The sequence below is a fragment of the Fringilla coelebs genome, assembly GCF_963513975.1.
Source record: "Fringilla coelebs genome assembly, chromosome: 8".
Classification (NCBI taxonomy): Eukaryota; Metazoa; Chordata; class Aves; order Passeriformes; family Fringillidae; genus Fringilla; species Fringilla coelebs.
This window is the reverse complement of record NC_140066.1, coordinates 30,305,574-30,331,564: the sequence shown is the minus strand read 5'-3', so window position 1 is coordinate 30,331,564 and position 25,991 is coordinate 30,305,574. Positions and strand designations below refer to the sequence as shown.

General features: G+C 42.7%; 1 protein-coding gene across 1 annotated transcript; it reads right to left on the bottom strand.

The window, feature by feature from the left end:
- Window positions 1-10,205: 10,205 nt before the first annotated feature.
- Window positions 10,206-19,892, bottom strand: LOC311156457 (inactive pancreatic lipase-related protein 1-like; the record flags this gene model as incomplete). The annotated part of the gene is made up of 12 exons (XM_084210381.1): window positions 10,206-10,269; window positions 10,824-10,991; window positions 11,312-11,423; window positions 12,354-12,486; window positions 12,619-12,737; window positions 14,142-14,261; window positions 14,512-14,631; window positions 15,731-15,839; window positions 16,884-17,018; window positions 18,353-18,478; window positions 18,929-19,083; window positions 19,844-19,892. 12 exons carry the CDS (start codon window positions 19,890-19,892, stop codon window positions 10,206-10,208), a joined length of 1,410 nt encoding a protein of 469 aa, XP_084066507.1.
- Window positions 19,893-25,991: the final 6,099 nt, after the last annotated feature.

The window sequence follows — 25,991 nt, the reverse complement described above, 5'->3', positions numbered from 1 at the left end:
GTTTGTGCAGTACTACATTCTTCTGCTGACAGCTCTAGGCCACGTCCCTCTGAAATTCAGCAGTGCTGGCACAAGCTCTGGAGGTGATTCAGTGGCACAGGTGACCTTGGTCCATGATGCTGCAAAGATGCAGAGAGTGAACTGAGAGGCTTTAGCAGCCACTACACCCAACTTCCACCTATTTGCTGCAATGAAGGTGTTTTACAAGTGCTTTATGACTATAATTATAAACACCATCCTAATAGGCTGGGTACTGTATTTAACTTGTAATGAACTTGATTTCAGCTAAACATTCAATTAATGTTACTAGTACAATGGGAAATATAATTACAGTCTTCAGAGACACATTAAGAACCAAATTTTGCTTTCGGTGTTCTACCTCACTGCTGAAGATTCCAGTGGAGTTTCATGTGGGTGCATTCAGAATTTGGTCCTTGCACTGGACTTTTCTAAATCTTAAGGCTTTCTCATAGGAGTGTGTTTAGATTTAAAGCTACAGCCCCATCTTGATAGAAGGGATTTTGTGTAAGTTGTTGGTTCTATGAAATCACCTAAGTCCTTTCTGAAATTTGCAGATTTTGTATTCATGCGAATAGCTGTGGAATAAAACAACTTTTAAAAGGGCCTCCCTGACAGCAGGGTCCAACTCTCTGGCTCAGGGACGATGGATTCAGAATTCCTTTACTCAGTGCAAGAACTGCTTGGTTTTCAAGAGATGCAGCCTGGATAAATTAGTAAGACTGCAGATGCTTTGTGTGACTGGAATTCAAGCCTGGCTGTTGCCAGTCTTGTACTTCCTTTTTTTTAGGAATAAATTCTCTTTTATTAGTTCTCATTCATGCCTTGCTATGTTCTAACAATCAAAAGCAATTTGGTGGTGGAATCAATGCAGAGTGACAATAAGGTATTGTGCTTTTTCCCTTCGAGTTAGAGACTTGAACATGAGTATTTTAAAAAAGGAAGAAGTTTCCATCACAGCCTGTGCAGTTCACAGATGCAAAGACCAATTTCTTACAGCAAAACCTATCTTGTGCCACCCTTATGCCATAATTTGAGTCAGTTAACTGCAAACATTTTTCTGCAGACCAAGAAATTCTGTATTGTCTTTAGTTAACGTACAGTTGATTAGGTACTGGCTATGATTTTAAAGTAATACCTGTTTCCTAATTTTTCAGGGATTGTAATACTAGGGCAAGGTTTACTAGATGCCATCCATATCCCAGGAGCTCTGGCCTTGTGCCCCAAGCAGAAGTTACTGGATGAGGCCTTGGTGTCCATTACCATGTGATGGCAAAAAAATCAAGAACTTGGTAGATTGCAGCCACTATGATCCTTCTGTCAGTGTCCACAGGTGAGCTGACAGAGACATGGAGAAATGAAAAATAAATCTCAGCTTCCCCTGGGAGTATTGTGTGTGCAGCAGAGCCAAGACACCAAAGGAGGATGGTGCCAGACTGAGTGTAAGGATATGGGAATAAATCACGTGGATTCCATTTTCTTCCTGGTGGAAAAAAGCTCATTCTTTATTCACGTAACTCGTTTTTCTGCAGTGTTACAGACCTCATGTGTGACTCCAATTGGTTAGTAGCTTTATTGCCAATTACTTTTATTGGTTAGTAAGAAGTTTTATCCTGTATTGATTGGTCACTCAAACCCCCTCTGTGTACATGCAGGAAAAGTTGTTTGTGAGAGATGGTTTTCATTTTTCTAACAGTGTAAAAACAGTTTATACAGGTGCTAGTTGGTTTTTTTACCCAGGAATAGATTGTTATGCTAACAGACTGCTCACTCCAGGATTGCTTTCACATGGGAACTTGCAGAGTGCTAGCTTCCCTTAGGAGAAATGACAGGCTAACAGAGCAGGCCTGATGAGGCCTTTTTCTTATAATTTTTCCACTTTACTGCAACATAAGGAAACAAGGGAATTGGCTGTAGAGATGTGTGAGCAGGACCTGGATGTGCTGGAACAGATGCAGTGGAGTGCTCCAGCAGTTACAAGGTCAGGGATGGTGTCAGAGCAGGGAGTGGTGAGAGAGCTGTGACTGCCAGGGTTTGTTCAACTGCAGCAAGCTAAGGAGTCAGAAAGGTGCCTCTCCCTTTCCTAAGGGCAACAAGGAGTATTTCCTTCCCTTTGAGGAGTAATCTCTGCACCTCTAGTGGGAACTTCTTCTGCCATCAGCTGATAAGAGCAGACCCCAGACTGAACACATGCTCTTCCTTTGCAGTCCAGAGAGCAGCCTCAGTGCTGCAGGTGCTGCTCACACACCAACACCCTGCAGGCACCTGGGAACACCCTCAGGGCTGCAGCAGAAGCACTGCAGGGAATGGATTGCTCAGAGGGTTTATTCTTCATCTTGTGACAGTCACGGATCTGTTTTCTCCGCCTGTGTCTCCCCACCAATATTTTGCCTGGATGAACATTGACTTTTCAAAAGGAGTGGAGTTGCAGGAAATTAGCTTTAAATAGAGCAGAATCCATCAGAGAAGGTGCTGGTTCTGCTTGATGTATCTAAATGTGGGGTTTTTCCCACAAGCAACATTCCAGCATCCTTCCTCAGATGATTTTCTCCCTGTGTTCTTTGTGTTGGCAGAGGTCTGGAAGCAGTACTGTCTGCAGGATCACACAGCCTTGTCCATGAAAAATTCCTTACACAGTGGGCAGGAGAATAGATTTGTCTACTCAGGCAACAAGGTCAATGTTTCAGCCTGATAATTGTGTAAGGCAGCTGAAGAATCAGGTAACATCACTGAGGATGTTCCAAAACACTTTAAAATTAGTGTTGCAGTTCTTTTGTTTTGTCTTATGAGTGAAACACATGAGATTGAAGATCAGAAAGTACCACACACTTATTGAGGGTGTTACAGGTCTGAGGAGATGTACAAACTAGGCTGATCATATCCCACCAAAAGAATTTTAATTTCTCCTCTTCAGAGTCAAGTAGCATATAATAATTCAGGTTTTTTCTCTTCTCTGGTCAGATCCATTGAGTATTTTTGCTGCCTGCAACTGCAGCTCTGTCAGAGCATCACAGGAGTTTCACGTAGCTGGAAAGGACTTCAGGTATCAATCATATATCACCTTCTGATGCAAAACAATATTAGATCTGCTTAAACTACTCCCAGCTTTTGTTTAATCTGGTTTTAAAACTTCTGATGCTTAAAATTTCTGACCATTCTGAAATGGTGTTACCTGCTCTGGCAGTTTGTTTGTTTCACTGTCCTCATCTGTCTGAAGTCTTACATAATGCCAGCTTTGACTCTCTGTGGTTGTCCTACCCCTAGAGAACATGGGAACAATTCATCTCATTCCTGCCCTGACAGCTTTTGACATATCTGAAGACCAGTTTCATGCATGCCCTGAATCTAATTATTTAATTAAATCCCAGCTCCTTCAATCATGTTTTATAGACCTGTGATCTTTTTTATGGCTCTGTTGGGAGCTTTGAGGATTAGGCAGTGCATGCTGCTTTCTGGCAGATAAGCATCTTATTGCTGGGAGGAGATTTGGAAACTGATGCTGAAGTTGTTCTGTGGGAACACACGTGCAGGACTCGTGTTGGGAGCATCCCTCTCCAAAGCAGCCCTGGTGAAGCATCAACAACCAAGGAAATGGGATGTGGGGGTTTGAGGCACGTTGTGGTTTTGTCTTTTGCAGACATTGATTAAAGGCCTTCCTGTGTTTAAGCTGTGTCTAAGCTGTGTTTAGACCTTAGGAGCTTGCTGCAGGAGTTGATGTTCTATTGGCTGGGTGTGTTTTGGATAAATGGCACTTAGGAGGCAACCACCAGTCATGGCTGTGAAGCAGACTGTGAGCTTTCCACTCAGAGTGCTTTTAGAATTTGCATCATCAAAGCATTTTCCTTGAACTCCTACACTGTGGAGGTTCTGATAAACTGCTGGTGCTTTGCAGGCCTGAAGTGGGTCCAGCTTTTCAGCTGCAGGAAAAGGGCTGCAGTGAAAAACTTCAAAGAGGGTGAGAAATCTTCATGAATGACTTGAGGGGGCAATTTTGGCAGGATACACTGAGCTTTTTACTCTGAATTTAAAATGCAGGAAATTACTCCAAGCACAGAAAATCAGGTTCTGCTCTGAGTTAAAGATTAATTTAATCTGGTAGTCAGATTAAAACCCCCTACTTTTGACTAGATGTCAGAACCTCTGGGGGTCTAAATCTCCCTCACATACCCCTGTTATTAAAATGCCTGGCTTTTCTCTGTGGCTGTTATGGGACATCCTGACCTTTGGAAAATGTAGATCTAAATGGAGAATTTTGGAAGACAGAGCTTTAGACTCAATTATTTAATAGCTGTTTTACTCCTGTTGATGTCATGATCTCTTGGGAGATTCCCAGTGCTCTGTCACCTAAAGCTATGAATGGTTTGATGCCAACAGTGAGTGATAAAACTTGTGCATCACTCTTTCCTCTCTGTTTAACCAGTGGAGAAAGCAGAGGTGCTGTAAGCAAGGAAACAGCTCACTGTAGTGCAAACTCTGCACACAGGATTTGTTTCATCTGCTCTATTCCACTCCTCCAAAGCTGAAATAAAGCAATTTTTTACAGTCTCCATGCCCAAAATACCTCACAGGAACAAAGAAGATTATGGGATTGGTATGAGCAACTCGGTGTGCCCAGAAAACCCTAAAAGATCTGCCCGGTAGATGGGCAGTCCTGGGAACATCTGGACCAGTTTTGGATACTAAAGCAAAGCAAAAGCAACTGGAGAAACTCCTCAAATTTATTGAACCTTCTGGGGGCTTTTTTGTGTGTGAAGTTATATTCATCTTCCCAGAGTACTATTAGCATATTCACCTACATTTAAATAATTAATTTCCTCGTTATACGCCAACTCTTTAATTTTTTCTCCTTTCAGAATTATTGAAATCTGTGACAAGAGGTAGTGATAAGAGGAAATGCTTGGTTTCTGGTTTGTTAATCAATTCCATATTATCTCATTCTTCACAATTGCTTTATTTAATAGCACCAATTTCTGCTTTCAGGTCTTGACTTCCCTGTTAAGCATTTAAGTTTCAGAATTTTTTTTAATCTTTTAACCTTTATCCCTTTGATTTTTTTTTTCTCAGCCTATAATTTATTATACAGTCTCCTGTCAGAGGAGGAGGTAGACTAGGTGATTTTTACTGTATTGCAAATTATAATTATTATAGTTATTTGCATTAGTAATGGATTCATTCTTATCACTGAAAACAATTCCATTATCTGATCAGACAGTTATCTTCACACTGTCCGTGCTCATATACTTTTATTAGGCACCTCTTTCTCTGTGGGTCAAAAGGAGAATTATTCTTTGGTGCAGACACTCTGCTCTCCACTTTTAACATTTTTCCCTGGTTAAAAGGAAGTTTGTATACCCTTGTGAGGGTGCCATGCAATACAAATATGCTGCTTTCTGCTGCTGTGTTTCCATCCCTTCAGAGCCAGCAAGGGAGGGCACATGAGCAATGTCCCCTCTGTCACAGCCACCAGGAGAGGCGTCCTAATTCAGGTTCTGTGGGAGGGAATGAGAGGCTGGTTTTCATGACCCAGCAAAGATATTTTTGCTCCTTTTGGAATTAAAGCAAAGGCTTGAAGATCTATGGTCTGGCCTTAATGAAGGGGAGAAGCCTCCTCTGCCAAGCCTTCCCTGGCGTTCGGAGGTGGGTGATGCCAGAGGGAGGGTGCAGAGGGGCAAACACATCCTCTGACTCCCTGCTCAGTTTGCTGTGCCCCTGCAGGGCTATAAAATGGTCAGGTGCACTGATTTCCAAACTGTGAGCCAGGGGGAGATGAGGAAGGTTGGAAGAGATGTGAGGTCAGGCCACAGAATCCCCCAAGGGACTGAGACCGCCTTGGTGAGAGTTGAAGGCGGCAGAGAACCCTTGTGCACTTCCCTCCTGATGATTTCTTTCCCCTCATCAAAAGAGAGGGGGCTGGTGTCTGGGTAAAGAATTAAGGACAATACAGAAAAGGTTAGTCTGAACCTAGAGTTTGTTTAATTTCTTTTTGAGCAGCTCCTGTGGTGGTTTCTGTAGTGTGACTTGGGCTGCAGCCAGAGGACAGAGCGCTTCGTGCTGGGAGAAGGAAGGGGTGGCTCCCATCACCCCAGGCAGGACAAGCTCATCCTGTGTCTTACATCCCATACAATTAAGGTGATGACTGTATATATTCCTCCTCCATGAAGAACCTCTTCTGAATGAGAAATGGTGCTGCACTTAGGGCTGCACTCCCTTTCCAAAGAGGATAATCAGGACTCCCAGAGAATCCATCCTCTGAAACTGCACACCCCAAGCTCAGGCACCAGCAATGTTCATTGCTGTTATTTTTCATGTGGAATTGACACTTAGGTTACATAAATTGTATGCTAAATTACAGCAGTGTGAATTATTAGCTGAACTAATGCATTACTGTGGAGGTTTAGATCCCTTTTTTTCCCCTTCACCTCCCTAATTGGTTAGATGTGAAGCCGTTATCTACTTAATGCAATTAAAGGTAATATCTTTCTTAGGATAAACACACAACAATAATTCCATGGGCCAGAGCACAAAGAGGGACTTGAATGCAACTTTTGTCTTTGGGTCTGGCAAAACAGAGGTCATCACAGTGATAGCAAGTGCAGTAGCCACCCAGCTGTTACTGTATAATTGAGCACAACATTTAGACTAATTTAAAGAGTACTTTACTTCTTGTTTCTGTTTGTCTGCAAGCACAGTTTAGAAGTAAGTGTCACATAGGGCACTATTAGTATTTTTTGATTTAGAACTGAGGAGCATCGCATCCTTTCTTCCTCTGCCCTCTGCTGACCTTTTTTGACTTACCTTTTTCCTGTCTTCAAAATTTAGAAGGAAAATGGTATCTGAACTTTTTATGTAATTTATTTGGCCAAAGTGGTATTTTTTTCCAGTGAATATCTTTTTTGTCAAAGAAACTGCTCCCAGTTTATATCAGCAACAAGATGTTAATAAATTTAACCTTGTTTTCCCACACTTGGTGGTGGTATATATTTCTGAAAAATGTATATAGGAAGGTATATATATTCTGAAGGATGAGGGTGGGGCAAAACAGTTTGGGAATTACAGTCCAATCAAGAAAAAACAGCCTTCAAGGCATAACATCATAAAATTCCTATTTGCAACCTCTGAGGACGCATCCCAGGAAGGTATAGAAATAAATACACTGTCAGCTGGGGCTAGGTGATGAAAGCTCTAACATGACAAACTAGATTAAAAAAACCCTCCAGAGATTCGGGAAGGAGAATTCATCAATGCCAAATTAAGATACGCTCAAATATTTCTTGAAAGATAGAACCTCATTATGCTACTGATTTATGGAGCAAAGTAATGACTGTGGACAGCATTGTCTAAAGACAACAATGAGCACTGCAGTAATAATTAGAGTCACATGAAATCTTCAATTTTTTTTTTGTCTAATTCTAAGATGATTTGTAATAAAGGGGGGAAATGCATGGCATGCAGTACTCTAAAATGTAATGGAAATACATGGCCCAAGTTGTTCCCATATTTAAAATATTTAAAATTCTTCTTGCAATGCTGCCCACCAACAAAATAATAGTAATTTCTGGCAGGAATTATAAAACCTTAACTATAGCACAAAGCGTTTTTCACCAAATTACTCACTCTATATCCACAATTACAGCCCATTTTTTTTCCCTTATGCTGATAACAAAAGATACATTTTAAGATCCTCGCTGTGCTACTCTTCCTTTAATAAATAAAGTGAGCTTTTCAAAAGCCGCAAAACGATGCAGATAAAAATCAAAACATTTCTACATTTAAGGACACAATCAAAGACTTGCCGTGAATGGTGTGATATTAAAGTTTAAAAAAAAAAAAAATCAATTTGCTGTGTATTTTTGAGCATAGTTTGTCACAAATACCATTCCCAATAGATAAGAATGATTATATGGTAAAGAGCGTAATTTATATATCTCAAGCGTTCTGCTTTTGTCACCGCCATCGTTAAGGAATTTGACACGTTTGCAGGAGAACAATATATGTCAACTGAAATATATACCAATTAGCCCTAAATGGGACACTGAAATGAATGATGCATGTGCATGCTATACTTACAAGTAATAACATGTGGTTTAAAGTCGCTCGCGTTTTCAAACAAGAATTCTTTTTATGTTGTCATTTAAAAAATCTAATATTTCAAAAGGTCAGGAATAAATAGCACCATTAGCATTAAAAGCTAGCTAAAGGGAAAGTAATTTGTTGTTCATTTAACATTGCATTTTATGTAATAGCTTTGTAAAGTGTTGGGGGGGGGGAGAGATTTTACTCTGCTAAAACAGGATGACGGCAGCTCCAGTTCATTATTAAAAGGAGATTTTTTATTATGCTATTGTCAAGTTTAACGTCTTGATTCTGTTAGGTGTTTGTTAAAATTACATGGGCTGCTGAAGTGGCTATGGCAAAGGATAATGCTGAGAATATCATAACTGTCAAAACAATTGTGTAGGCAAGAACCTGCTTATTCCAAGATAATGGAACAAAAGACAAAGGAGAAACTCTTCTGCAGTGTTAGGAAGTTAATAACCCTGTTGAGGTTTCCTTAGCAGGAGGCACTGAGATCAGACCACCAAATCCAAGGAGACACAAACAGGGAAGGCAGAAGGAAGCAGGGGATGCCAAAGGGGGGCTACATGAAAACCCAACATCAGATACCAGCTCCCCAGTCTGTGGCTATTCATAAACCCACAATTATTTATCTTCCTGGAGAGGGTTTGTGTGCTCCTCCAAGGACAAGATAAAGTGTGAATGCCTCTGTCACTGAGGCTGGTTCCTCTTCCTCCTGCCCAACTGCAGCCATGCAGCCATAGAAAGCCAAAAAAGGCATTGCAGGAGCAACCCAGAGGGGGACTCAGCAGAGCCTGATGCAGGACAAAGAACTCAAATCCTTGGATTTATTAGGCCTGACTCTATTCTTCTACCACTATAAGACTGACCACATTTGGGGAGAACTGGAGACAAAATAAATGCCAGCTTTAAAGTGACCTTCTGGACACACAGCATAGGCTGGGAGAAAAGAGAACTCTGCTGTTTGGTTCCTGCACTTGCTCCTGCCTGAGGAGCTGCATGGGGAGAGAAGGAATGTGACAGGGAGAATACCCCAGGAATTCAGGAAATTCAACCAGCCTGGTGTTGAAAATTTCCAGAGATGGGGCACCTAACACCTCTCAGGGCAACCTGGGCCAGTTTTAACACTCTGTAATACAGAACTTCTTCCATACATCTAATCAGAGTCAAATAGTACCTTGTAACCTGGGCAAGAAGCAGAAGTGCAATTTAGAAGGTTTTTAAGCATAAAAGCAAGCCTGCATGTGTCTGACTAAAACTGAAATTGCTGGAGGATATTCTCTTCATTGTATTAAAGCAAGGAGCACTTTGGCTTTTATATAAAGAACTTACTTCAGCCCAGAGCATGCCCAGAGGTTGCTAATCTTTAACAGTGATGTTTTTTGTCTGTTATTTACATCCCCTCTCTCCTTCCCATCACCCTGTGAGAGCTGGCAGAATGCACTCAATTAAAAAAACAAACAAACAATAACAAAAAAAAACCCAACTGTTTTTTTTTCTAGACTAGGAAAGTAGTACTTCAACACAAAATAAATTGGTTTCCAATTCCATCACTACACAGAATCCAAAGCCTTCCTGGGGGGGTTGATGTCCTCCAGGACAGGGTGTTCTGGTGGAGCAAAGGCCACCCAGAGAGACCCAGTCTGGGCAACATCAGGAGAAACTGAGAGAAGGTCCCCAGGAGCAGGAGATGTGTGGAGCTATAGCTCCCCAGCAGTTGAGTGAGGTTTTATCAGTGAGGATGAGCTTCCTCTGGCAGCAGAGGAGACACAGCCCCCTTGTCCAGCCAAATGCTGAGGGACGTGAGGAAGGATTACATGGGGACAGAAATGAGTTTGTTTCTGTTAGCTGCCCCCTTTCCTCTTGCTTGAGATTATTTGGAAACAGGCTGAAAGCAGGGGAATTCTTCAACAGGTTTTGGCCCATTCATTCCTAAAGCTACTCTAAAAATTCTGTCTCTAGAGAGGTATCCACAGACTTAACCTCTGCCTCCCAAACCCCACAAAAACACACAACACAAAACCCCACCCCAAAAAACACACACCATCAGTACTCCAGTGTTTTCTGTATGCTTTTATTGGTAGCAAGGATTTGGGGATCCAAAAGTGCTGTTAGCAAGCAGTCAGAGTCTGCAGGACATCCTCCCTCACGGTCTCAAACCCACAGAAACGGTACCTGAGGGTATAGGAAATGAGAGCACCGTGAGCTGTCAGCAGCTGTTGAAATTGTACAAGTGGATTTACTTTGAAGGGAACACAACCTGATCTGTCATTTCAGGCAAGTGAACAGAACAAACTTGGAGCTTCTAAATTTGAAATATAACTGCTGGGGAAAGCACTGATAGACTGTATTAATTCTGCTTCATTCCCCACATTGCTTTAATGTTACAGTTTTGGGGTTTTTCCCCAGATTTTGTGCTACCATCTCTTTAGAGATGACCACAGCTATTTGTGCAAAGGTCACAAGTCAGTAGAAGGGTGAGTTCCTATCTACAGAAATATACTTTGTCAGCGATGGGCTTTGGTAATTGGGAGCTACAGCCAGACTTAGGACCTCTGCTTTAAGGTAAGTTCAAGTGCTACTTGGCTGTAATCATTTCACTTTGCTTGAAACTGTTTCCACCTCCCATGTTGTCTTTCAAATGATGGAATTTTAACTGTGCATTTGAAAATAGAATAAATAAAATTTAAACTGTAAAATTTAAACTTCACAATTTTCACAATACTTACTGTGCTCTAGTTTCCCCAACTTCTACTGTGATAGTTGCAGCTCCCAGTCTAGGAAAAGTTGGGTTTATCCGGTTGTTGTTCCAAAGGAATTTAACCTTGGTCAATTGTCCTACATTTTCTTCTGCATCAATGTAGGCTGTGTAAGTGTTATCTGGTCTGAGGGTACCCCTGTGAAAAACAGCATTTTATGGATGTGAGGCATGGCAACATTTACAGTGAATTAGAAGTCTTGTCAAAGGCTCTGCTGTGGTGGCAAGAGGGTACAACAAGAGACAACATTTACCCTACTGTATGGCAGCACCATTATTGCCAGATTTCTGATGTAATTCATCCCAAATCACTTTTCAGAGGCAGCAAAGGCAGGTGGGCCTGATATGCTGCCTATTGTTTCAGTCTTCATAAGATCAATTAAAACAGAATTATTAATTACAAATACAAATTAATGGTTCTAGAAGAAAGGTTCCTTTTCTATTGAACTTTTAACTTACTTGGTAATCTGGTGCTGCTTTGTGTTCCCATCAGTGCCATACAGGGCAACATTCACATATCCTTTTACTTTGCTCTTTCCAGAGAGGGTCACTGATATTTTGTACCTCCAAACTGCACAGAAGAAATAGAATTACTTAGACTGTACCCTGGGAGAAACAGGCCCCAAAATATTATATTCCAGGGTTTGTTTTTTTTTTGCTTGTGTCTGTACAGTATCGTTGAGAGCAGAAAATACAAAACACCTGTGAGTGAAATCTGTTATGTCCTAATGAGATCAGCATGAGAAATGGAAGACATTTGTGTTACTTTCTGGGAGAAAAAAAAAGGGAGAACTAGTCCATATTGTAGTAAATACAATACAGATCTCAGCATTTTGACCATTAAGGCTTTCATACAGAGTGAATCTGAATATAAAGGGGTGTTGGGGGATAAATACAGATACAGAATCTAAGCAGCATGAAAGAATTCTGAAGCTCCAGGAAAATAATTTTTGTTGGTGGGGACTTCCTTCTAGAGTGCAATTAGCAAAAGGAACTCAAGGAGATTCTGATTTGTGCTTACAAGGGCAAACTAAGCAGTGTGTTGTGAGAGCTGGCTTTTAGGATAAGTGAGGTTGTAAAGGAGCTCATCTTGTCCATGCAGCAGCTGTGATCAGCTTGTTCTTGGCCTTTGTCAAATGGAGATTTTGGCATCTCCAATAATGGAGATTTCCCAGTTTCCCTGGACCCCTCTTCCTGCATTAACCACTGCCATTGTGATGTAATTTTCATACTATTTAATAAGAAATTCCTTTCTGCAACTTCTGTGCATTGTCTCTCCTCCATTCTCCTTGAACACAGCAGTTCTCTGAACAACTCAGTAACCTCCACTAGACTCTAGAGTTTGTCAGTCATTTTCTTGTCCTGTAGTGCCCCAAACTGTCATTAGTGATGGGGCAAAAGAAGATAAAGCATGAAGGACAGAAGAGACTTTGCACTGTGATGAGATCTGGTCAACTGCTAAAGTTAACTGTAGAACAGGAAACTAAAATTCAAAACTCACGAGGAAAATTCTTGGCCTCTCTAGTATTCAGGTAAAATTTTGTGTTCTCAAAATTTTTAAGCTTGTCCTTGAATCTGTCTGCGTAGTGTCCCATATTTGGGCATCCCTCTTCTGGGCATGGGAAGCATTTTCCCTAGTGAAAACAAATATATCTATTAATGAGATTATCCAGCCAGACAATGAAAAGAAAAAAAAATTAGTCAAAGGATTTATTTTTAATAATGTTTTCAATAGGGTCCATCCCAAAGCTCTGAGAAATACTTACTTCTTGAAAAAGATTATATGAAGCACAAGGATAGCCTAAAAATCCGTCAGGGTAGATGATACTGTCCGAGTAATACTTGTAACTCCGCAAGTGATTGCAAGCCACAAAGTCCCGCGTTCCTGTGAAAAGATGCCCGAGGTTGGTTCTCCTTTTCTCTTCCCACTCAAGGAAAGCAAGCCATGTCACCGGGATGCATCATTCCTCCTCAAAACCTCATCTCAGTTCTTGCAGAATCAAACATGAGATTGGAACCTTACTTGCTTCTGATGTACTCACCTAAGGAATAATTCCCTAAGGAATATCACTGGCTCAACAGGTAGAAAATGCAAACTTGAAAATTTTTGTGGAGACAGACTGTGCAGCTCAGCCCTGCCCTTCAGAAAACACTTACTCAAGCAATCTGACCGAGTTTAACAATAGAAACCAGAGCTGCCTGCAGAAGGTCTTTTGTAGGCAGCAGTTTCATTAGCATAACAAAAGAAAACCAAATGAAAAGTATTTAACAGTGAACTTCCTAGGGCAGTGCTGATTTGCTCCAGCTGAGGGCTTCAAAACAAAATTATTATTATTTGGGGGTACTTAAGAAAGGGAGACTCTTAAAATTAAAATAATGAATATATTATTTTCTTTTGTGTTTCCTGTATTTTCCTGACTTTTGGTTAAAAAGAAGACCATATACTATGCAGTTATTTCTTTGTGCTTTAATTCCCCATTATTGATAACAAGTTTACCAAAAAAAAAAAAAAAAAAAAAAAAAAGGGGCAAGAATGAAAAAGTAATGCCTCCAGCTGCATTGAATAAAATCTGGAGGAAAAGGCTAGCGATCACAAAACAGATAATGGATCCGCAGAGTTTAAGTTGTTTGCAGTAGTGTAGGAAAGAACTCAGATAATGTACTGAAAAATCTCCACAGCAAAAATTTTCAGGGCTTTTAATTTATTTTTTTAATTTTATTTGCAATTTAATTTTGGAAAGATAAATACGAATCCTCTGATACTTAGAAATTTTACTACAACCAAGTAAAAGAACAAAGAACAGTGTATTTGAGCAACTACGAGCCCTAAAAACAGGCACAATGAGATCACTTCAATGCAACTCTGACTGTAATCTGTAACTTAACAAGGAATCGAATTAATTGCTCTATCTATGAAGAATTTCAGCTGAAGACACTCCCCAGGAATAGCTGTGAACATCTTTGCCCAGTTCCACAAGTGCTGCTGCTGGACAGACACAAAATGTAATGTGTTGTTAAAAGACCCTTCAAAATGTTTGGCACAGCTCCAGCAACTTTTGTTTCTGATATTAGCTCCTTTAGAGGAAAGGCAGTTTCCAGAGGCAAGCCCTTTGTCTTGTTTATTTATTAATAAGCTCTGGAAAAGTGGTGTGTTTTGAGCATTTTTACAGCTTCACTGCAGTCTGCAGCTGGTGGATACAGCAAAAGCTAATGTTAAACACCTGAATTAAGGCAAGATAAGTGGCTCCACTTTGAGGGCTTCCCCTGAATTTATAATGCCAACACTTACCTTCCCAGATGCCGTCGAGATCTACGATCTGTGAAATAGCGTTCTTGTCACAGCCGGGCATCTCCTCTCCTCCGTTTGGATAAAAGTCAAGATGTCCGATAGCTGGGCGCATGCCAAAACCTGGAGCATTTGAAGCAGGGGTAAGCATGTGTTAAATGAATGTTTCCTCATACCTGTAGCTGCTGGCTCCAAGTTTGCCTGGGCACCGTGTTTTAGGACAGGAGCCGTTAGTGACTGAAGTGGTGAATTTGTTCTGTTCTGCCCCAGAACAGCCTCGGGGAACAGTCAGAGCACTGAAGAATGCCAGAGGGCATAAATAATTCAGTACAGTAAATAATAAATAATGAGTAGAGTAGAGCTGCATACTCACCTAAGTTGGGGATGGTGGGAGCTGAGTCTGTGTGGATTACATCAACAAATTGTGCATCAGATTTGTCCAGTCTGACTTCAATTGGAGTGCCTTGAAAATAAGGTTGTGCAGGGTCCAGTCCTGAGAGAAAAAGAGTAGTGTTATGTATGAATAAAGAAATGTATAGGTGTAGAATCATTTTACATATCATAGATCGATGGTATAGAATGAATGTCACAAATACAGTTGCCCATGGTTCTTATATCTAAATAATATAGGCATTAATAAAATGAGGATGTGTGCTCTCAACTTACCAAGTGGCTTTTCTCTCAGGAAGTCACCTGTGGGAAGCCTATTAAATTATACTGCTTTACATACTTACAGCAATACTGAATGCCAACACTTGGAATGAATTTGTTTTTTAATTGAACTTCTCTTTAATAACACTGCTGAAACAGGATACTGTGTCGGCATCCCAAGGAACTGATGCACCAGCAGGGTTTCTAGAGTCCCTTGCTTGAGAGTACTCAGAGGAAATTGTGCTGATAGCACCCCCTGCTTGCAGGTGTTGAAACCTGCCTGCCTACATCGGGCTCCAGTCAGATTTTGGGAAAAACATCTAGTTTTGAAGCAATGAGCTTTGCTTTTGGACCTAGCAGAAAATGGAATCAATTTGCTTGCCAAATTGCTGCAGCAATTTCAGGTGCTTGTGAAGTCTTGCAAATTGTACAGTTTTAGCTGCCTTATACTTGCATCTCTTCTTGTGTCCCTAGGCAGCTTATTTTGGGTTTGCTTTTAAACTGAATTTTGTAGACTACTAGTCCAAGTTTCACCAAGCCTGAAATCCCCGAGGAAAAACAGCAGTTCAAAAGGGTTTTGTTAATAATGTCCAAAATTGTCTTTTATCCCTGAAAGGCCACTCTGCTTAATGCACAATGCCCTTGGCATTGCCTACATGATGAATAAGCAGCTCAAACCCAGAGCTTTAACCTCTGGAAGTGCTGAACATTTTTAAAAGAAATCCCTTTGCTGTGTAACACACATGCAACAAAACAATTATCATGCTCCTTCCCCCGACTCAGCACAGCCCTGCTCCTTGGGGTACAGTGTGAAAGGAGCATAATGTCCCAACTGCCCTGACTATGGTGCAGCCCAGAGATGCAATCACAGTGGGATGATTCAGGGTGGGTAGCAGGGGTTTGGGAGGTGGCTCTGGTGGGAGGTAGCTGCAGGCACTGACCTGTAATTCTGCCGATGCCAGGGAGCCTCCGGCCGGCCTCACCAGCAACATGTGCTCCCAGACTGTGGCCAATGATGTGAACATTAGCTGGGGAGTATCCATATTCATCCTGGCAAAACAGCAAAAAACAAACATTGCTATGCCCCTTTGCATCAGCAAACAGCACCAGGGAGGACTTGAAAGGAGCTGGGAAACTACTTTTAATTTATCTGCTGGCACAGGAACTCCTCTAGGTTTTCAGCATCTCTTTGTCAGTTAGTTCTGTCCAGTACCTAGATTTTCCAAACCTCCTTATTCAGTTGCTGCCCTGGTTTGGAGGTTGGTATAACTCCAGACAGCTCTGTGGAGTCCTGAGGGGCTCTGTATTCTTCCAGAGGGCCCATTAAGGTTCACAGAATGCTTGTCTGGCTTGCAAGAATAAGGCAGGCAGGAACTCTTAGTTACACCTGGCAGGTTAAGCACCACTCAAAGCTGGAGGAGGCCATGAGATGAGAAATGCCTTCAGCCTTTTTGGACAGGAATTCAGTAGCTGCAATACAGATGTGGAGAATGGGAGGTGGGTCAGAGCACTGCTAGACCCAACACACTCTCTGGTTTTAGTTATTTATAGTTCTTTAATGGGAAATTTGTGTTGAAAGCAATTAGATTAAGAGAATGCTTCAGACAAAGCTTTCCTTGCCATGTGAGGCTGGCTGCAAAAGGAGCCACCTCCTGTGGGTTTGGGCAGTGTCCACCTCAGCTTTCCCTGGGGCAGCTGGTGGGTCCTGCTTGTCCCCAGCCAGTGCTGCCAGCTGGTTTTCTGGTGTTCATGTGAGCTCATTGCTTCTGTCTCCATGGAAGGAAGTTTGTCATATCCATTATTTCTGCATATTTAGTTTTGCACTGCATTTGTTAACAACTACAGGGTAACCCTTTGGCTGTACTATGAATGTCCTTTAGAATTTCCTCTCCTTAAGTCAGCAGGCCTCGCTGCTATCACATAATTTTCTCCTTTTAAAAAAATTGTGTTGTTTGTTACAAGTGCTACTGATAATGGAGTAGAGAGCAATATTTTCTGCTGGTTACATCCACATTTGTGAAAGTTCCAGAGCTGTATTTCGAAAAGTCAGTATTCTAGTAGAGCTTTAGAAACAGCTTTAGAATGTCCTCTTACCTTGAGGACATTCACAAAATAAGCGATTTCAGCGCCCACAACGCGGACGTTGTTGGCTGCCTGGGTGTACTGACACCTTGCACCTTTCTTCCAGCTCACGCAGATGCAGTTCACATCTTCCACAGAAAGCATCCTCTGTTTTGTAAAACAAAAGTAAAAACATTGGTAAATAGAGTATGGGATTAGTTCATGTTGGTCATTGTGGCTCAGCTACTAAATCTTGTGTGAACTTGTATGAGAATGATTTGAAAACCAAAGCTGTAGCTTGGATATGTGCTCAGAGGGGTTTGTGTGATCACACAATGCTGAAAGAGGGTGATATGTATTGCAGTAATCTTTTCAAATACCCAGAGCAGTATTTCTTACAGGAAGGAGAACAATATCAATAATGAAACATTCAATTTGTATTTTCAATCAAACTTGGTACGTAACACTAAATAAGAGCTCTATTTATGCACCTATTCACTTCTGATTAAAAACTGATTTAAAATACTACTCTAACTCAAATTCAATTAGAATATTTTTGATAGTAAAAGGGAATAGTGGTTTTCTGATGCAGGTTTGTAAGAAAGAGAATGTTTTTATAAGATGGTGTAGAAGCTGTTGGTGTTCATTTTGCATTTATGGCTGTATTTGGGAATATGCAGGTAGAGACTGCCACAGAATCAGAAGCTTTACTGCTCTCCATTGAGCTGGATTGTTTGGCTAAAAGTATTTTGTTTTAGCAACTTAAGTATATGGCAACAACTTGGAAAGGACAAAAAAGGCAATAAAAGTATCTGTGACCATACTAGAAGTGGTAAAAATCAGTTTTCAGATAGAATTGTTGTTTAATGGGAAGGAAAGCAAGTAACAGATACGCATAGGAGGATTGATGTATTCACAATCCCCTGTGCTCCTCTCTTTATTGAAAAGGTTCACTGAGACCAATTTGTTTCTAAATATAAATTCGAGTATTGTGATAAAACACAGGCTGCTGTAATAGATGAAGAATTTAAGGATTTATCTCATGCCTCTGCATTCTGGAAAATTGATCAAATGGATTTAAGGGACAAGCTGAAAAAAATATTGTGAGCTATCTCATTGATTGTGAAGTTCCAGGAAACAAAGCTCTATTTTAAAATGCAAAAACTAAGAAAACTATAAAAGCATCAATCTGCTTCTGATGCTTGAAACAAATTATTGACTGACAAATCCAACAATCATGCCTCGTTTTTCTTTTCCTTAGATCTAGCAGCAAAAAGAAGCAGGCAATGGGGATGCAATAAATGTGAAATACCTTTATTTTAGCTTCACATTGTACCTCATAGGGTTCTTGTAAGTAAAATAGGAATACATTATTTAAAATAATTGTATTTCTGTTGATGGTTGGAAAGCCTTATCCTCAAAGTGCCATGAACTGGTATTTTGCTTTGTGCTGCATGAATGTGTTTATAAATGCAAACTAAGGGTGTCCCTGTGGTACCTACCTTGCACATGTCTGACAACCAGTTTTCTTCTCCATTGTCAATAAATCCATGTACAATAAATCTGGTCGTTCTGTTGGCATCAAAATATGAAGCCTCAATTGTTGACTTATCAACAGCAGACACCTCCTACGTTAATGCAGATTTAAAAAAAAATAAATTACCATAAAGAAGAGCTTAATAAACTTCTAAATCTGCTTCCTGTAAATAAGTTTTCAAAATTGCAAAGACCTGAACTGTGCTTATCTATGCAGGTGTTTAAAAGTTTTGCAATGTTGAAGTCATCTGCAAGAATTCACATGAAGGTTCATGTGAATTCAAACCAAAGTCTGACACCCATCTTAGAGCAAACAAGACTTCAGCGTGCTTTCGTTTTATTTGTGGAAAAAATTACCCCAAAATGCTCAATTTCCCAGTAGTTCTCAGCAGGGACGCTGCTAAGGAACTGGCAGAGGTGGTCTTTTGAAAAAAGTGGAAGTTTGGCCATTTTTAACACTTTTCAGGAACACAGCTGGAGTCTGTGTTTATTTACGAGTTTTGCATGTGATACAGCAATGTTTAAACCACAACAGTTCTTACTTGAGAGTCATCCATATTCTCTCTAGTGTACAGGAGGAACTGAGTGCCTATGCTCTCTGGTTTCCAGGGTAATTTGTAGATGGGTCTTTCTACAGTCCCAGACCATGGTGCATCATCTGTGAAGCACCCAAGCCTGTCATAGCAAACTTCTTTGCCTGTAGCATGAAGACAAAAAAAAGAAAAAAAGTGAATGAGCAGAGAAATGGAGCAGTCAGAACTCATAGCATGGCTTCTCTGATGGGGGTGTGGGTGGGGTGTCTTTTTTTATTCTAGAAAATCCCACAGTTTACAGAAAGCCAAGACCAGCAGTTGCCCTCTCCTAGATCTTGAGAGGCTGCAGTTTATCCTATTGCTCATCAAAAAATTCTTCAGAGGATTCCTTTGTGGTATCCTTGGGTACCCTCCCCCAGCTGTTGCTTTGCCCAAGGCAGAGACAGCTGATGAGTTTTTCCTAATGCCAAGCCAAAATATTGCAGATAATCAGCAATAACTTGAGACTGTGCTGAACAGCTGACTGCCCATGGAAAGTCTTATAGTTACACAAGCCAGTGTCTTCTGCTGAATACAAAGCTATGCCCTCATTAGACTGCCTGCCCCCCTTGCCCTGGCTTTTTTTATTTTCCATGTCCATCATTAATAAGAGTACAAGAAACAGTTCCCTATGTATAGTAGAGACGTAGCTTTGTTCTGCGATAGGAAACATCAGCTTTTCTTGCTCACTCTTAGGGCAGAATTCCCAGAGTGGAGAGGAAAGACAACACTCACTCTCATCTCATCATTCCTGTATGGAAAAGTGAACCATGTTAACCCCAGTAAATAGGTCTTAAGGCAGCAGGGTGTAGGATAACACATAGAAATAGGTGGAAAATACAGCAGCATAGAAAGGCAATACAAACACTAACCCCATATGCTTACCTTCTGCTGCGCTGAGCAGAAACAGGCCAAGAATCCAAATTCCAAGCATCTGGAACAGCAGAAAAAGCAGCAGCTAGGATTTGCTAACCCACTCGTTTAGCAAGCACACTCAGCCCTGTGGTGCTGAATTTTCTCAAGGTGAACAGAGTGCCTGCTCTTTCTGCAGGATGTATCCCTGACTGCTGTGTGCCAGACACACTCTGTGTGAGTCAGCTTTGTGTTTGCTTGCCCCATGAGAGATTGGGGGCCATCAATATACAAAAAATCATAACAACAATCATAACTTAAATCCAGGCTGATTTTTTTCCTTCTAATCAGATGTACAGAAGCTACTTTAGAATTAGCATGAGGATTAGAGAACATGAACTGCCATTCCCACTCCTGTGCTGTGAGAAGTCACAAATCTGACAAGGTACAAGGAAAAACCCCCCGACCCAAACTACTTACCATGGAGTCTTGAAGCTCCTTGAAGCATTGGTGTGTGAACATTGCATGTACTTTTATAGTCTGCTTTATCCTTGGAAAGGATCCTAGAAAGATAGGAATATTTGTTTCAGATAATAGTTTCTAGATAAGATGGCAAACAACTTTAATGGCTGGTTTCTCTGATAGCTCCAATATCCATGGTCATAGATTTCTTGAATCAGTGAGCTGGATCCCACAATATGATTGGAGCTCCAGAGGCTGGTAATTCCCAGGCAACAACTCATCAGGAATGGCTCATGGAACAGAACTGTATGGATCTGTGCGTCTTGTCTTGGCTGGGAAGGCTTTTATTTTTGGGGTGTAGGAGGTCTGCTGGGGGAGTTAGTAGGGAACCACATCATTTTTAAGCTCCAGTCCTTGCCCTGTATCCAGTGACTTCAGATGTGAAATGCTCCTGTGTTTTCTGGGTCTTTTGATGAAGGCTTATCGCTTTTGGAATACTCTTAGTGGGTTTGGTATATTCTTTTCATAGTGAAAGAGTCTGGCCTTCTCCAGGCATCCCTTTAATTTCCTGGCTGAATTAAGTAGATGCAGGACAGTTGTGAATGCACTGGGATCCTTTCTGTACTACCCATGAAACCCAAGCTTTGAGAAAAGTTCTGAGAGATTCACTGAGAGCAAGCACACTGGAAATATATACAGATGACATTCAGAATTCCCCCAGACACTGGGAAATGGCTGGAATGCTACAAAGCTCTGTAGATTGTTCTAGTAGAAACATCAACTAAAAGGTGAAAAGCAGCCTGTGCGAAATGTACAAGATTAGGTCTGGCAACCCCTTGGACCTGTTTGTCTCTAGAAGAAGGCCCTAAGTGAACTCCAGAAGAAATGAGACCTAAGCTGACTTCACACAGAATTTCATCAGCTTGGCTATGCTTTATGACCGTATATGTTTGCAAAGTTGATGTTCCCTGACCTCCAACTCTGGGAACGACCAAATGGATACCAGGTGTTCCACATGGAGTTTATTTATTTGAATAGCTACATTTGGTTTTTCATTAAGATACCACCTTTGGTACTGAAGTAGAGCTTTGTGCTCCTGTCTTTAGTTGAAGTGGGATTTTGGTTTGTAAATAGGTCTGTGTCAGTGGAATCAGTACATGCCCCAGTGCAGTGACATATTTTACACTTGTTCAGAATGAGGGGGGAACATGGGGGAAGTTTTTCCCAGTTAATTTAAGAGCTGATGGAAAAGATTTAAGTTAGGATTTTTTCCATTAGTCTGCTGCTCTTATTCAATACTGTAATAATACAGGTCAGACAGAATAAATGGACAGCTGCTTGCTTCTCCTTTGGGAAGGCTGGGCAGGGCTGGGATGCAATGCAGGCTGCTCTGTGCCTGAAGGAGATGCTCTGGTCCTTGTGGTCGCACACTTGGGGGCTTTGGAAAAAGGATGGGTTTTGATTTTAAAAAAAAGAAAAAAAGAAATAAATGAAGGCACAACTATGTTTCTCCAGTCCTGAAGAAAGTGTAGTCTGGAATAGGAAGCAGGCAGAAGACAGGACTGGATTTCTGGTGTTCAGGATGCTGTGGGTCTCTCTTGGGACACTGTGAAGCTTCCCAGCATTGTTCACTTTTCCTTGCCATGTGTCAGTTGCCCAGGAAAGTTGCAGGACTCAGAACTGCAGGTCTCTCTGGCTGAATCTCAGACTAATTAATTTCTTTTACACTTGTGTTTAATCAAGGATACAACAGGGCTGGGGTTTTTCTTTAAAAAAAATCATTCAGAATTCTATACTCATAAATGTTTTCTCATATTTCTTAGAACTCTACCTGCCCAAGTGCTTGTATATCGTTTATCAAACATGGGAGAATGGGAGTAAATAAATTATTAACTCTTTCTTCCTCTTCATTAGCTCAGAGTTTAGGTCTTAGAAAAATATCCACTGCCTTGGTCTCTTGCAGCTGCAGGAGGCTCACTCATGCTGTGCTTTGCAGAGCAGTAATGGTCATTTTAAATGTGAAATGGTCAGTCCCAGGTTTTGCAAACCTGGTTCCTCAGAGTTTCTCTTCAGGATTCGCAGTGGCCCCTGTGAATGTTTGTATTTGAAATTAAACAGCATCCAGGAGCTGGGATTCTGTAGTTAGTTCCTTGCAAAGTGGGGGCACTTGAGGTTTGCCTTGTCTGCCTTTTCCAGGCAGGTGCAGTACAAAGGCTGGCTCACCTGCTGCAGGAATCACCTGGCCTTGTGCTGCTCCTGCCCCATCCCAGAGTGTCTTCTGGGGGCTGTGCTCCCCTGTGGGGCTGCAAAACCCTGACCAGCAGCACAGGCTGCAGAAGGGAGGTGTTTCAGACCTGCAGGGGTGTTCTGAGGACATCTGTTGCCTTGAGAGTGTTTGATAATATCCCAGATTTATCTCTCTGTGTGGTGGAACTCAGCTCTTGCCTTGAGGAGCAGATAGAGTGAGACTGTGCAGTGTTTGAAATGGATTTTAGTATCTGTGATTTCTGGTTGCTCCATAGTTACAAGCAGAATAAACACGGCTCAAACATGAGAAACATTGACATGTGTATTTGCAAAGAACTAAAAAAACCCAAGGAGAACAATTTTTATTTTTTTTCATTTGCTTCATTTGTGTATTTTGCCAAGTTCTCCATGCACAAGACTGAGGGTTTACTCAGCTGCCATGTACAGACCTTGGGGACCTCTAGCAAGGTGTAAGTAACTGAGGCTCTCCATATGCCACAGTTCCATGGCCACAAAAAGTTGACCTGGGAAGAAAAAAAAAAGCTTAAATCAAGATTTATCTCTTTTTGCCCAATGACAATGAAAGGGTGCCAGCTGTCACCTTGAGGGTTGTTAGTCCAACCCATAATCCCACTTCCTAATAGCCTGCTGCAAAGATTATTAACATCTGCTATGAATAGTAACAAGGTGAATGTCCTTCTTTTGGGGACCAGCTGTAAAATTGGAGGTTTAATATCCTTTATCTTGGTTTGTAATTGATTTGCTGTGGAAAAGCTAAACATTTCAAATTCTTCATTGCTGTATTCTTTCCCAGACAGTTATTCCCTGGTGCGTGGTCAAACATCTGATTTTTCTGGGTTTTTTTCTGTCCAAGGTGCAGTGCCTTGTATTTTTCCTTATTGAAATTCACATTGTTGATTACAAACCATGTGTCAAATTCCAGACCATTTCTCCATCTTTTCTCACAGGGTTTTTTCTCTTGCCTTCTGACCTCTAAATGGGATACACTTACCTATGTCCATCTGCTCCATGTATTATATTGACTGTTTCTGCTCCCAGTCTTGCCCAGAGCAGAGAGAATATGGCTTTATTCCAGCGAAATTCAATTTTAGTAGTATTTTTGGGGTTGATTTCAACATCAAGATACTGTGTGTAAACATCATCTTGAGAGAGGTCTCCACTGCAAATAGAAGGAAAAATGGCACCACTAAGTTTAACAGTTCAGCGATCACTGGAATTAATCTCGTGCTCCACATATTTTTCAGGTTTTCCCTTTCTTTACAACAGAAATTTGCATTTTGGTGTTTTTTGCAAGAGCACAGGGCACTGCACCAGGGCTCTACATGAGGAGAGCATGAAAAGCAGTACAGAACACTTTAAATGTGCCCGTGGCAGGAGGCCATAGGGAGGTGACAAGCCTGAGACTGGGGCTGTCCCCAGAGGCCTTGTGTGCTGAGTTTGCAGGGATCACTCACCTGGAGTTCAGAAACACAGAACTCATGGAAATGGAGATGCCTTCCACTTCCTGTTTACAACCATCCATCTGCCCTCATGGTTCTTACTTAAGTAATAACTTCTTTCCTATCTGATGTGAAGCAGAATATTTGCAATGCAGGGTGAGTGTTAACACTGCTTAGATGTGTGGAACAGAAAGTATGTAGATTAGTGCTAGCAGCATTAAATACTGCAGAAAAATATTAATTTAACTCACCTGGCAACTTCATATTCTTTTGGGTTCCTCTGTGTGTCATAGTAAACCAGGTTTATGCCTCCCCTTGTTTTCTTTACACCAGACAATTTGATACTTTTTGTCCCCAAGCTGCATAAATAAAAACAATTATCAAAAAGCCATCAACAGTTATCAAACAATTTTCAGAAAATTTCTGGAATCTCTTGCCACAGCCCTTAACTGAACCTGAACTTGGGCTGTGGCTAATATTTGGCTTTTCACTGCTTTTGAGCTGCTAGCTCTTTCAACTCTTCTTATTTAATTTCAAGGGGCGTTGTTTTTTTTTGTTTGTTTGTTTGTTTCTGTTTGTTTTTTTGGTTTTGTTTTTCTGAAAGAGCAGCATCAGAGAGCCCCTAGCGCCCTGCGGGGGCCCTGGCCTTCCTGGCAGAATAAGAGATCCCAGACCCGGCCCACAGAACGGTGGCCCTGGTCCTGATGGGGGAAGCAAAGCCCCCAAACCCAACAGCCGGCCGCGCGGAGGCCCTGGCCCAGAGAGCCGAGCCAAAGGGCCCAGAGCCGGCCCACGGCGCGGGCTCTGTGTTCTCACAACCCGGCACCCTGCTGGCAGCACGAGTGACCGAACGCTTGGTCCCCCCTGAACCACCAGGGCAGACCGGCAGTTGGGGAAGAGCTTTCCCAGGGATCAGCACCCCGGATCTGGGGGTGATTTGTCCCCACAGTAAGCGAGCGATGCTCGCCTTCCACTGTTTCTCTCGCCTCTGCAATGCAGACGCAAAAAGTGTTCCTCCTTTCTGCCCCTCGGTACCACCCCAAGCCCCTCTGGGCTGGGGACCAGAGGCAGAACTCCCGGGAGCCACCTCCCTCACGCCGCTGGGGCTCGTGAGGGACGGCAGGCATTCCAACCGCAACTGGAACCCCCTGACCAAACGCGAATCGGTCTGCGAAAAACCCAGAGTTTGAACGCAGCGAGCCGGGCCGCGCCCGCAATCAGCTGTCGAGCCCTCTCTGGGGGACAGGCTGGCGTCTCCTTCCCCTGTCCCAGCTCCCCTCGCAGGGGCAGCCTCGGGACAGCCCGAAAACCTCGGGGGACAAGCCAGGCTGGTCGCAGGTGCCAGGGCAGCCACCGCGGGGGGCGGCGGGACCGCGGGTGGCTCCGAAGACGGTTCTGCGGGCTCGGTGCCGCTCTCAGCATCTTTTTGAACTGGAACCGGGCCGGCGGAAGAAGACAGAAAAAAGCCGGGGGGTCCGGTGCCGCTTGCTGGCCGCTGTTCTCAGCTTCAAGCTCCTCCACCAGTGCGGTGGGCGAAGGCGGGGCCGCCGTGGTCGGAGCCCTCACGGGCTCTGCTGGACGGGTGACCGCGGGAGGGGCTGCCGAGACCGGCACCGCCACTGGAGCGGGGGTCGGCGCCCTCAGCCCTGCGAGGGGCGGTGGGGCAGCCGGGGGCGGGCGGCGGGGCCGCGGGGTCGGCCCCCGGGCCATCCTCAGGCGGGCATGCAGCTGCGGAGACACGCTCCCGCTCCGGGACGGGCTGTAGTTGATCGCCGCTGCCGTCGATTGCGTCGCCCAGCAGCACGGGCAAAGCTGCAAAAGGCGGTGCTTCCGCGATCGGAACGCCGACAAACTCTGCTGGAGGTGGCCGGGCCGGGCCGGCCACGGGCGGGGCCGCGGGGATCGGCGCCTCCTGAGGGGCCGTCCGGGGTGGGACCCGCGGCTCCGGCCGGCCGGGCGGCGGAGCCAACTCACCTTCCCCCTGAGAGCAGCGGGGGGGGGAAAAGGCGGCT